Here is a 13,790-nt window from a genome sequence, read left to right on the forward strand (position 1 = left end):
ATGCAGACTTACAGTCAGGAACAAATGAGGATGGATGATGGTAGCTGTACAGAGCGTGTTGGCATCTGTGCTTTGTGTAAATCTTGTCTAAAACAATTCACTGTTATAAACTCTGACGCCTCTTCTCTTTCAATAGCTTCCATGATATCCATCAAACTGCACACACTGACTGACGAAGACAAAAGACTAGAGCACTGCAGAGCCTTGTCCAGCGATGAAGACAGCTTCTGTGAAGCAGAAAGTGAGGTGAGCAAGGATCGGGACCCTCTTTCCTTCTCCTCTGGATACTCCTCCGTCCAGAGTGTCAGCCCCTCATCCACAGCCTCCTCCTCTCCCCCCTCCATCCTCATGCCTTGCACATTCAAGACCTTTACCACGTCCCTGGGTGCAGCCTCCGCCAATGCCCAGCCAGGCTTTCGCCTTTTGGTGCCCATGCAGAGGCCCCGGGGCACCTCCAGCAAACAAGTGAAGAGGAAAAACTCGGCGGCTCATAGTGGAGGTGAGGTGGAAGGAGAAGGAGAAGAAGAAGGGAAAGGAGATAAGTATACTGCCAGTGCAGGGTTTCTGAGCTTATAGACAGCGGTTGTTCGACTGGCCTCAGGCAGCTCACAGACCACCTGCTCAGTTATCATCCTCCAGCACTTTGTTCTCGATGCTGTCAGTCTGCACTGGTTCACCATACTTCCAAACGATCAAGAGACTTAAAGTTTCAGGACAAGAAAGGGAAAATGAATATGAATTACCTTTTTAAAACTAGCCGTTCTATTGCATTGCATTACATTTAGTTTACAGGTTTACAGGCACAGTGAAATACCTCCCTTGATCAAAGACTTGCAGTCAGCTCTGAAACCACTGGAACATGACTTGACTTTCCTCAGGACCCAAGTACAAATTCTGTTCTACAACCTCAGCTTACCTTAGATGTAAAAGAAATGAAACCTCATGGACTTATTTTTGGAAGAAAAACAAGATCATCTTGTGGGGAAAAAAACATCAACACATGCTTTCATGTTATTGTAATTGTTTTGGTTATCATAGTTTCTGAGATGCACTGTCTGTACAAGTACCTATCTTGTATTTGGTGAATGTCATCCATAGGTGACTACTGTCATCTATCTGATGGAAATGTCTGCATTATAAGCCGAAAAAAGAAATGATTGTATGAATTTCTCTTGTTCAGTTTTGTCCTTAGTTCTGCGTGTGTTTGCCAAAGGTACTGTGGTGGTGTCATTTGTGTTTTCAGGGGCCTCTAGTTACAGAGAAACAGAGCTGTGAAATGAGTCTTTTGGTAGTCTGCATCTTCTTGAGTCTTGTACATATACATCAGTTGTGCTGTCGAGAAAAGATCTACAGCACGCTGATCCAACCAGGCACCGAAAGGCATTAAGAGGTTAACTGTTGAAATATTGACACACTATGCTCAATGTCCAGCTGGATGAGTATCGTACGAACCTCACCTCATCATCCAAGTGTTTTGCTCAGATTTAATGAGGTACCTGATGCTGAGGAGTTGGACTTCACCCACTTTTCCTCCCGTCTGAATGAATGTCGAGCACTTTGATCATCACAGAAGGAGCGCAGCTCAATGAAATGTAATCATTTCCTCGCGTGAACAATCAATGCTGACATGTTTTTGTTCGATTTGCTTTGCCTTCTTGGAGTGAGAGGGGGAAGTTCGGACGCTAAATGAAAATTATAACTCGGAGCTTTGAAAGTACTCTACGCCCCATTCAGCGCAGCGAGGACATGGTGTGTAAATGATTGACTGACTGTAAATTTTAAAACTGTTACGCCAGACTGGTTCTCTCCTGTGTTTTATAATTGTACATAGTAGTATATGTATAAATCTAGAAAGACAAAGAAAATGCCACTACTTGAAATTGTTTTTTGCTTCATTCCAAAAAGGCAGTTTTCTTTGTGAAACCTGTTTGTTCTCCAGTAACAGTGTTTTCTCAATAGACCTGTGATGTGAATATGTAATTTTGTATTGAGTTCAAATAAAAGAAGCCATCATGCAAGCTTCCTTTTAGTCTTATGTTTCATGCCTTTGTAACCACACAGACAGTTTAATTTTTAATACATCTATTGTTCCCTGATTACTTTGAGCCAGACGGAGGTTTATAATAAGAATCTGTGGGATTATTGCAGTTTGTATCCTTTCCCCAAACAAACAACACATTTGCTTGTGTTTTTCTTCACAAGCAAATTGGAGAAGAAATATGTAAACATAAAAAGAAATAAATGGGCTGTCTGAAAGAGATTTTTAAATCGTATCTGTTTTGGTTTAGAGATTGAAGTTGTGTTCAAAAGCAGGCCAAACCAGAGGGCACTATTACACAGGGCAGTACCCACAGAATAAATACTGGGGCTGTGAAAAGGACTCCCACTAGGAGGAGTGTCTACATTATCTTAGTTATGAAATGTTTCAGTTGTGTGCTTAGTCAAATGTTTTTTTCAATATTTGTTTTTAAAGAGCGCTGTCCTTTTAGGCGAATTCAACAGCCGCTTACAAACTCAGGAAAGCTCACTAAGCTCATGACTAAAATAGAAACTCAGAAGTCTCTATTTTCCCTATAACTCATTTTTGAATTTTTCCCATAAAGTTTAATTAACCTTTATGAGCAGTACTTCTCACCCTTTAACAGCCAGCGGGAAACATTGTCTTCCTGCAGCACTGGAGGAGTCTGAGAGAATACAAAATAGAAAAGAGGTAGTTCACCCAGCTGGGAGGGCCTAATTAAAAGACACTAATGAGTTGTATTATGGAAATTGTGGTGTCCAGCCATTAAGAAGCCATTATGAAGCTAAAAGCGACTCATTTTAGATGTCTCTGTCCGTCACCATCTTATCATCCAAGTCATGGACGTTAGCCACCGTTTTTTTTTAATCTTTTAGTCGTTTGCATGTGGTTTTATTTTTCCCAACTGAACTTAGTTCCAAGCAGATAACCACCCCTTTCGTTTTATGATACCATCGTCTTGTTTCCCAATCTCTATCTTGTGATTATAACAAACATCATCATTTTATTTATTCAGTTTTCAAGTTTGTTGATGTAGGTTGTGTAGGCACAAAAATCATGTTCTCTTCTGATTAAAATGTCTTCCCTGAAACTACAAAGTGCAACTTTGAGTTTTTGTTTCTTTCATTTCTACAGTTTTTGTTTTTTTTTACTTAAAAAAAAAAAACTGCCACTGTTACACTGTTGCTGTTGTAATATTACACATTTCCCCTTGTGGGACTAACAAAGGATTATTTTATCCTATCTCATCTGAAGGGCATACTGTACATAGTAAACCTTTGTTTGGAGATTAAAAAGTTGAATTCATGAGCTCATCACAACCACATTGCACTGGTGAGTCTCATTATGTCATTATAGAAAAAAACAAAAAAGGTAAATATTCTTGAGAGAATAATAATAAATGACCACAACACTCAGTAGCAGCACTGGTACAAGACATTTAATGGAAAAATACAGAAATAGCCACAGCACATACATTATATTACTATTAGGTATATATGGCTACAAGCCCAGCTGTAGAGATCACGTGACACTCTGCTCCACTGAGGTCACGTGAGGTGTTTTGTTGACGGTTGTCGCTGCGCTTCGCACGATGAATTCTCGGTCTTATCAAGCCGCTGGTGCAATGTCATCGCCTCGCTAGAAGGCAGCAAACTGAAGGGGGAATAACCTGGACCCGGGCTGCAGACGTCCCCGTGGCTCCACTAATGCTAGCCGAGCCTCGACAGTGTCGGTGAAAGGAGGGAGAAGCCCCGCCGTGATGGTTTTGTTGTCGGTCTGAGAGAAAAAGGAGGAATTGTTTTCACCTCCACCAGGAAGAGGGACCACAGCTCGTGAAGTTCACATGCCGAAACCCGCTTTTATTTGAGGTAATTTGACACAACAATGTTGTGAAACACGTCCGAATCAAACATGTAATGAGTAATAGTGTGCCAAGTGTCATAATGTCGGTGAGTCAGCACGTTGTGTTTAAGAAATACCTAGCTTTGTCCCTCAGCTCCATCATTAGCATTCATCAGAATCCTTAGGGATTGACGGGCAGGTCGACTGTCCAATCAGGAGGCCCAGAAGCCTGCTCTGGACCAATCAGAGAGGAACAGGGCTGTTTTTTTGTTTTTATGGAAAAGGAACACATCTCTAATGGCTTGTTTATTGTTTCCTACAAGATGCTGAAAGAGAAATGGTCGTTGTAATCATGTTGCACATGATCTTCTGAATCCAATTACATGGATAAGACACTCACTGACCCCTGATGTATCGTGAAAGGGATGTAGCTACTCAGAGATGAATGGCACTAGTGTGAATCCGGACAGTCCCAGTATGACTACTTTATTACATTTATGAACTCGTGTGCTGTGAAATTGAAATCTAATGAGGCAGAGCTGACTGCTGTATCTGTAGTTATTTGTCTATAACTGCAAATGTGACTGTCAGTATTAGTACAAGTTCATATCCTGTTGGCGTGGGCTGTTAAATCAGGCATGAAGATGTCTCTGTCACTATCCAAATCATGGACGTTAACCACCGTTTTTCTTCTTCTCAATCTTATAGTCATTTGCCTGTGGTTTTATTTTTCCCAACTGGTCTTAGTTCCCAGCAGATAACCACCCCTTTCGTTTTATGATACCATAGTCTTGTTTCCCAATCTCTATCTTGTGATTATACCAAACATCATGCTAATTGTGACTGCATGTTGCTCAATTTCACTTCTCTTTTTTTTGGTTTCTGGAGTTTTTCATGAATAAAAACTGAAATCAGAAAACTTTATAGCATCACTGTTGGTCGAAAAAGGTTTAGAACAACGCAGCCTCAAGAAACCTTTTCAAAAAGAGCACATTGTACTTTTAACGTTGTGCTGAAACTAAAAAAATGTCATTATTTTTCTGTTTCCAGCCACTGTAGAAGGCTGACTGGACTGTGTCCTATTTTAAAAATGGCTATCGCACGACAATTTGGACTACTGGTGTGGAAAAACTATCTTCAGCAGGTGAGTTCACAAATCATGTATGTCCTTTTTCAGGGCTGACACTGTTTTCAACTGTGAATTGTCAGAGGTAGCTGTATTTACAGAGCAGAGGCCTGTGTGACAGTATTTGTTGAGTTATACACGTTAAGCGAGCATCATAAATACAGTAAACTGACTAACAATTTGTATTCTAAAACTTATGATGTTACCCAGCTACCAGGCAACTGGTTGACCCCAATAATATACAGCGTGCCTGCACTGTTGTTGTGTCACACAGACTCTCGCTAGGTCAACCAGCTAGTAGCTGTCACATGCTTTCCCAGCCTTATAAGGCTATCTTCTGGGGGGGAATCGCTTTAAGATGTTCCTTACATCTTTTATTGTTGTGACATGAGACAAGATCATGAGACAGGAATGATTACAATCAGATTCACATATCTATGCAGACATCTACTTTTATTTTTTAATCAGTCACTTGAAGTCTGTTGCTGTAAGTAAGAATATCGAAAACAAACATAAACAAAAAAGTAAAATAGAGAGTGGATAAATACATCAAATTTAAAGAATAAGGAGAAAGAATGCGGGTGAAAAGTTATGAGTTATTTTTACTTTTTCAATTGTTGGTAAACATGTTTGTCAGGTTACACACGCTTTATCAAAAGCCAAAATCACCAAGGCAGACAAAGGCGCCTTACATTTGCAGTTCACTTGAGGTTTGTGCTTTTGTGTAGTTCTTAGAAAACCATATCCTCAAATTCAGGGGCTGTGCTCAGTTTACAGAAGATAAGAAAGAATTTGTAAGCTAAACAGTGCCAGTGTGTTGTTCTGAATGGCAGCTTGCATAACTTTGAACCTTAACATCAGTTGATGGTTGCACAACTATTCAGATATGGAATTGGCTATCTGCTTTATAGCATGCTTGCTGTGAGGTTGTTGCTCCAACATTCTTTATCCACTCGCTGCTACTCCAGTCGTGGTTGTCTAGAGACCACAGAGACTCCATTAGGAGCAGACAGGAAGAAATACTGAGCATTGTCGGTTTGCTTCTCCATTTTGGCTGCAGAAAACAGACCCAGGCTGCATGTTAATCACTTAAAATTACAACATTTTACCTTCTGGAGCAAAGTGTGGACACTGTAATTCTGATTTACAGTGTCCACACATAATTCAACCTTGTATTTATGGGACATCCTGTTTTTAGTCCCATGGTGTGGGACCAACTGACCCAGTTAGAGACTTGAAGGATTAAGTTCCCCCAAAAATGAAAAATCCAGTCATTATCTCATCAGCCCCATGTTGATGGAAAGTCTGGTGAAGGGTTGAAGTTCATCAAACATTTCTGGAGCATTCTCCTAAACAACTGAAGTAGATGAGGATTTGTTCTATAATGTAAAAAAATAAAAAAAAACTGAAAGGAAACATAGATTACACCACTACTTAAGTCTCTGGATGCTCCTAGATTCCAAATTGACTTGAAAAGATGTTATTCTAATAGCGTTTCCACACACCCCATCTGAAGCAGGTGCATGAGCTCGACTGCGCATCAAGGGTGTAAAAAACATATTTTCAAATCAGTTTGGGATTTGTGGGCTTTCAAAGACTTGGTCCCCATCCACTTCAGTTGTTTACGAGAATGTTGCAGCGCTGTTTTGCAGCGAAGCTCCAGGAATGTTTTGTGGACTGCGAAACTTTCACCTGACTATATATAGTCAGGTGATACTATATACTATAGATAATAGCTGAATTTTCATTTTTTGGTGAACTTATCCTTTAACTTACATGCCATGTAACGTGACAAGCTTATGGGATTTCAGTTCTTTGCCTTTCGTGTGCTATACTCATGAATGTTATCACTGAGCTTAAACAGCATTTTGTCTATCAATGATTTGTAGGCGATAGCTCATGTTTTCACTGATAGTGCTTGAAACGATTTACCCCAGTGTTATTCAATGATGTATTGAGTTCCCAGTTCACCACTTCCTGTTTGGCCTTTGCTCCACTGACACTAGAGGCACCATGGCAGTCTCGACTGTCTTGGACACTGACACTGAACATACGGTTGAAAGGAACTCATTGTAGAAGTTACAGTGGTTTCGGTTAAATGCGTACAATGCTTGACAAAAGTAAAAAAATTTGAGTTATTTTATTTTTTTATTAAAGAGGTCATGTTATGCTAATTTTCAGGATCATACTTTTATTTGGTGGTTCTAGTAGAATATATTTACATACTTTAACTTTCAAAAAACACATTATTTTTCTCATATGGTGCATTGCTGCAGAGTGAGACATCACATTGTACATGCGCATTACTTAACAGGCAGGATGTAGCCAATCAGAGGCAGAGTAGAGTGGGTCATGCCGAGCAAGGTAGTGTGATCTAAAATAACGCCGCTACAGCAGTAGCAACTGTATGACTGCTGACTGACCGGAGTGTATATATTTAATAATATATATAAAAATATATATTTATAGAACGCCTGTTACATAGTGACACGCATAAGTTACAGAAGTAAAAGCTCAACTCCAAACCAGGCGTTTCAGGCGGTGCAGGAGCAGTGTTTTCTGTGGGAGAGAGTAACTCCCTTTGGCATGGACTTTATGCTCTTTCACTTTGCACACCTTTTACATGCACAAAAATGCTTCATAACACAATAAAGGAAAGGCAGAAACTCAAAAAGCATAATATGACCTTTTAAACAGTGGGTTTTACGATGATTTGTGATTGAAAACTATGATCTGTGCTCAACAAACGGTAGCACATTTTTCTGATTTTATATAACCAAATGTATTGGTCTGGTTTTGAATTACAGAGCACTAGGAATTTGGTGTTTCAATATCAGCACAATACAAATGTTGATCCCTTACTGAGTGTAGACATGTATTCAATAATACATAAAATAAAGGATTAATCTAAAAAACACTATTATTCAGTTCACATAATATCCGATGAAAGTAAACAACACTGACTAAGCCATAAGTATTCAGGTTATTATGCAGCCTTTCACAAAACACTTGGTTTAAATGCATTAATATATATGCATTCAGTCACATTTTATAAACAGGGAAGATTTCTTTTCTTAAATTGCATTTATTCCTCTCGAAGTGATCGTTTTGATTGAGTGGTGAAGGTCTGATATTGGCACCCCTCTGAGATTGACTGTAATGTCCTGAAACTGTCCAAGTCACTTTGTACTCCAGTCACTCAACAGCAGGAGGCCGTCATATAAATTATGTTATTTTCCAACTGTCTGTGAAATCCTTTGGTTCCAAATCTGACTGGTGTGAAAAGAATAAATTGATGCCCACACCTTGACTGAAAATAATTTGTAGTTAGCATTTTGAAATGGGGTCGCGTTTTCTTTTGAAAGCTGCAGCGCTCTCAGTTCAGGTGTCTGAGGAGATAAAAGGGAATTCATGTTACATGGCTCACCTGTGGCTGAAATATGGAGGCATTTATTAATTTTCATGGACGTTTGAGTTACTTAAAGTCATGAATAATCTGTCAAATATAGCATAGTTCATTCTTCTTATGACCTTATATTCTCTCAAACCCTTCATTCCTCTTTCACTCTTTTTTTTTTAAATCTATCATTAATGACCGATTATCTCTATTCTTGCTCTCCAGAAACGTCAAATCCTGGTGACTCTGGTGGAGATACTCCTGCCTCTACTCTTTTCCAGCATCCTCATCGTGCTACGTCAGAAGGTGCCGTTTAAGGACTACCCGAATGCCACGGTCTATGAGAGCTATGCTGTTGAGGAACTTCCCGTTAGTTATCTTCAAAACTTACAGCTGGCTTATGTGCCCGGTAACTCCAGTGTGGTGCGTCAGGTGGCAGAGGATGTGCGCAGCATGCTGTTCATCTCCTCAGGTAGGTCATAGTCGGGCAGGAAATGGGCGGCAGGTTCAATACAACACTATAAATGTCTTCACCCGTGTCCCATTTGTTTGTTGGCCTGTTGGTTTGTTGGTTTGTCTGAGGGATTTCACAAAAACTACTGAACGGATTTCCACGAAACTTGGACTGAGGATGGGTCTCGGCCCAGAATAGACCTCATTAACGTTTAGTGCGGATTTGGATAAAGACAATATTTACTCACTTTCTTTAACAGTGCGAGATTGTACGTTTTTCCCCCATCTTGGTTTATTTCTCAGGGAATAATATATATAATGTATGGATCTTGATTAGAAAAATCAGGCATGAAACAATTACAATAATTTTCATCTGCCACTGGCCAATCACCTGCTAACACAAGAAAGCCCAATCACATCTAAATCCTTCCAATTAACATGCTGTATCTTGTTACTTTAATCTGTTAAAAAACTGAAATGTGGAAACAACAATTAAATGTTTTACATGCGGACATGTGCTTAACTTCTCCACCCTGTTTCCAGTCTTTATCCTGAGTTAAGCTAACAGGCTCATGGATGTAGACTTAAATTTATCAGGGCAATATGGGAGTGATATTGATGTTCCACTAAATATTTTATAATATTGGATTGTTGTTTGTGAAAATCTGCACAACCACATATTTACATTCCCAGTTTGAGCTGTTAGTACCACCACTACAACCAGTGGCACAAATACCACAGCCTTGACACCGATTGTAATTCAGGACAGAGCTGGGAATACTGGTTTCTCTAGATACGGCCCTCAAGAGAGCAAACAGACCGCACCCTATACTAGTGTCAGCTGGGAGTTTAGACTACAGTCCATCTCTTTTAAATCCACACACACCCACCCACACACACACACACGCACACACACTCCCCTGTGTGACCAGCTAGTCAGATAAACATACAGTCTGACTGACAGGTGCGCAAACATCCTATTTACATACAGTATTTGTTTGTGAGAGACGATCAGCAAGATGGACAAATAGCAGCAGAGCGAGGCTGAAGGTAGAGAATCCGAAGCAGGTAGACAGATCTGTGTAACTGCAGGTTGTGCTGTACACAGCCGGGTGAGATACCAGCTCAGCCATGAATGAATAATTTAGTTGGTCTCAGCGTTCAGAGGGATAAGGTGGAGGGGAATGATCAAGGCGCAATTTGAATATGTCATGAACCAAAAGGTGACCTCACTGTTCAGCCTCTGTTGAACAGGTTAAGTTGACAGCAGTTTAAAAGCCCTGTAATATTTCAAATGTCAGAGTTGCATATTTAAACAAAACAAGGATTGTTGAATTGGACCCGCTAAAAAACGCAACGCGTTTGTGTTATTCTTGTTGTTAAAAAAGTTGGATGTAATCTCTTGTGTAGATCATCACTGACAGATGTTTTCTTTCAACCATAAGGCTGCAAGAAACATTTTTATTTGATTTTTAAATGTAATGACATTCTCTTCACTGGTCATTAGAGCTCAGTGGGAAAGTTTGAAAATTACTGCAATTGGCTATTAATACACAATCAAACTAATCAATGATTATATCTGAAGCTGGTACGTGGCAGAATTTTACTTTGATTTGTTGTTTCTTGTAGATAATTATTTTAACCATTTATTATTAATTTTAGCCATCTTTCTCAATTGTTATCCATTACCTTGAGCTAATTATGAAAACTGTGAGGCCACGAAGTTAGCTATTTTTCAACTTTCAATGCATTGTATATAGCTAATCATTTTAGCTTTTTAATCTATTTGGAAGTTTATTTTTTCCTGAACAGAAATATGTGGATATATGACTTTGAGCAAATCATAATTTCTATTTTTTCAAATTAGTGAAGCCACTCTTCAATATTATTGTGTAACCCCTGGCAAATGCTGAAGTAACCCCTGGAAACAAGAATTACTACGTTAAACCACTTACCATTTCAGTAGTATTAAAAAAAAAACCCAGCTGAAGTGAAGACTAATATGTTGAATGCATGCGTGAACCTGTTTGTCAGGCTCCAGGTTGCCCTTGACCCACTTCCCTCTGTGCCCTACGTGTGTCATTTAAGTGTTTGTTTTATGAGACTGACCCAGATTTGACCGCTGGACTGATGTGTAATACTGACGTCCTTTGCCAGACTCAGAATACCTTCATGTGTGCTCAATTAGTGGAACAAAAAACGTAATTGAGAAATCCAGTCTAAGAAAGAAGTACCTAATCTCTTTTATCTTCCATCATCCTGTTGTCAGTTTTTCATTTCATTTGGACTGCTTGGGTTTTTCAAGCTGTTTCTTTAGTATTGTTGGTGTTATTACTTCCTTTGTCTTTCAGCTATCTCTTTGCTTTTTGTGTATTTGAGCATCTGTGTCCAAAAAAAGCATGTATGTAGGCGTATTCAACAGGCTTGAATATTTATCGATAAAATTGGCCGTACAATTCAGTATGCTGACAGCGTCTCGACCAACTTCCTGCCTGTCAGCGACAGTAGCGAGCACCAAGGTCGGACAATGAGACAGGCATGAAAACAGACGTACGTGAGATGAATGCCACACCATAACTAATGTAATGATCTTCCTATCTGTGTGTGCGTGTGTGTCTCCTTCCCAGTGCGTGGCTTTGAGACAGAGGAGCACTTTGAGGACTTTGTGAGAAATGACCCTGCATCAGGAAAGGTGCTGGCTGCTGTGGTGTTTGAGCACCCTTACACCCATGACGATGAACCTCTGCCCATAAAGGTAAAAGGCTGCACACACACTGTCACACACACTGGCAGGTAGATGGTTGGTATCTGCACCTGTCGAGTGGTTGCAACTGCAGTGCATAGTTTTGAGGGCTGGTTATTGTCTCAGGGAGGCTAAGGACAACATGATTAAGTAGTTATTGTTAGTGTGAGGAGGAATGAATACTTAACATTTACAGTGTGTTACCAGTAATACTGCTTCAGGCACTTTCTGCTAACTGAAAACCTGTTTACTTGCTGTTTTTGCTTCGACTGAATACAAAGTAGAATACAAGGAGAGATGAAACTAGCTTGCATAGCAGGAAAAACCTGACAGAGGACAGGTGAACTCACAGGTTTGTGTGTGATGGAAAAGTATAGAATCAGGAAACTTCAACACTTTAGTTCACACTACAGGATTTTAGCCCTGATCTTGCTGTTGCCGACGTTTTTTTGGAGATTGCCGACAAGAAGCTCCAGATCAGAGGCAGAGAGGCGAGCGCTCCTGTGAATGACGATTGCTGTGTGTGATCTGTTAAAAGACGTGATCCAGAAGCTCGAGGACTGCTTGACCGCGTCACACCTGTGTCACTTCTCAAGTGTGTGGCAGAAAGTTGTGTAGGGCCAACAGCAAAGCGATCTGACGAATTTGAAAGTCTCGCGGTGTGTTCAAGGCATTAGACAGCTCAAAACCTTCTGGAGAGAGAGATGTTGTTTAATTGTGTGCCTGTCTCCCCATTCCTCTTTCAGATCAGTTCAATACAATGTTTTTGTCCTTGTAGAAGGTTCTCCTTTCTGCCAGATGAATGAAACCATAAACATGAGGAAACAAAAGGCGATAAAACAAAGCTTAGATACAAGCATCTTTCATTTGCTTTGTTTTTCAGCCACCCCATCTGTTGTTCTCAACCTTTTTGTCACATGTATTCTTACAACAAAGGAGTGTGACTTGTTACTAGTGTCACAAGCTTCAAAGCAAAAGCTCAGCCAAAGAAAATGAGTTGCCAAAGTCTTTAGCCTTCTGCTACATCAATCAGTCCTTTGTTGTATCCTCAAATAAGCAAAACTGGATTTATACACAAACAGCATGCACACAAATTGTGGTTACTATCCTATTTAATTGTTTGTTTTAAAAATGGTGTACCAATCATTCCAGCATTTCTTTCAGTCTGTCAGTCTTTACTTCATAAAGAGACCCAAAATATTTCATAGGAATAGCCTTAAACGGGCAATTATGCATTTAACTTGCCAAAACATACTGTGTGTCTTTCATTGACTCCATAGTCCAGGCTTATTATTTGCTTATTTGATCTATTCACTCTCCAGCGAAACTGAGAGGTAGCAGCAGTGCTTGGAGCCAAGTTGAAAGAGAGACACTGATGTGTGAAATTCACACCACTCCATTTCTTTTGGCTTTGTTTGGGTTCACTTATTCTGCTCTCTCAAATACAGGTGCGCTACCACCTTCGTTTCACCTTCACCCCACGCAACGCACCCTTTAAAGAAAAGTCCGAGCTGAGCCCGAACAGTGACCTGGACTGGCACACGCTCAGCCTCTTTCCCCTCTTTCAACTGCCGGGGCCGAGGGAGCAGTATGACAAGGACGGGGGCACGCCTGGTGAGAACCGCTATCTCTTCCTGTTTCACCTACTTTGTATTTTTGTCTTTATCTGTCTCTCGCATGCCAAAACATCCCGACTGCTCTCAACCAACAATAAATGTTAAAAATATTCTTTAAAATGTCACATTTTTTAGAAGATTTATTCACATTAGCATTTGGTCCATCCGACATAATGACTACGATCGACTAAAAGCACTTATTTTCCTCTATCTCTGGAGAACCGTCTCTACAAGCCATGTTTCCATGGCAACCACAGCCTTACACATCTTCAGCATTATCGCCGTTAATATACTTTTGTCCCCACGAGGATGCATCCTGCCCTCACATCATTTCTGAGGTGTCAGGGGATATCAAATACTCTGAACTTGATCTTCACAGTTGCCACCTCTAGTCTTTTGTTTTGTCAGATTTAAATGATGTGATTATCATGAAATGGGGATTTGATAAGAGACTGAGGCCCAGATCCTTTTTTCATAATGAAGTTCCAGAGTTGAGTGTAACTATAATGGGACAAAGAGGCCTGCTCCAAAACATGAAGTCATCCTCGCAGCATAATAGAACTGCTTTTAGAGTCACATGAATATGGATTTCC

At 40.1% G+C, this 13,790-nt stretch overlaps 2 protein-coding genes across 3 annotated transcripts in view; both read left to right on the top strand.

Annotated features, from left to right (window-relative positions):
• Positions 1–2,023, top strand: part of ccnf (cyclin F) — a 31,599-nt gene extending 29,576 nt beyond the window's left edge. For both annotated transcript variants that reach the window (XM_084371680.1, XM_084371681.1), the window contains one exon: positions 137–2,023. In XM_084371680.1, coding sequence (XP_084227806.1) covers positions 137–576 — 440 coding nt within the window. In that variant the 3' untranslated portion in view covers positions 577–2,023. The remainder of the gene's footprint in view (positions 1–136) is intronic.
• Positions 2,024–3,527: 1,504 nt separating this feature from the next.
• The window catches only part of abca3b (ATP-binding cassette, sub-family A (ABC1), member 3b), a 29,090-nt gene continuing 18,827 nt past the window's right edge, over positions 3,528–13,790 (top strand). The window contains exons 1-5 of the mRNA XM_084370507.1: positions 3,528–3,888; positions 4,913–5,006; positions 8,611–8,857; positions 11,466–11,593; positions 13,030–13,195. Of these exons, the coding sequence (XP_084226633.1) occupies positions 4,953–5,006; positions 8,611–8,857; positions 11,466–11,593; positions 13,030–13,195 (595 nt within the window). The 5' untranslated portion in view covers positions 3,528–3,888; positions 4,913–4,952. The remainder of the gene's footprint in view (positions 3,889–4,912; positions 5,007–8,610; positions 8,858–11,465; positions 11,594–13,029; positions 13,196–13,790) is intronic.

Source organism: Pagrus pagrus (genome assembly GCF_965226575.1).
Source record: "Pagrus pagrus genome assembly, chromosome: 13".
Taxonomy (NCBI): domain Eukaryota; kingdom Metazoa; phylum Chordata; class Actinopteri; order Spariformes; family Sparidae; genus Pagrus; species Pagrus pagrus.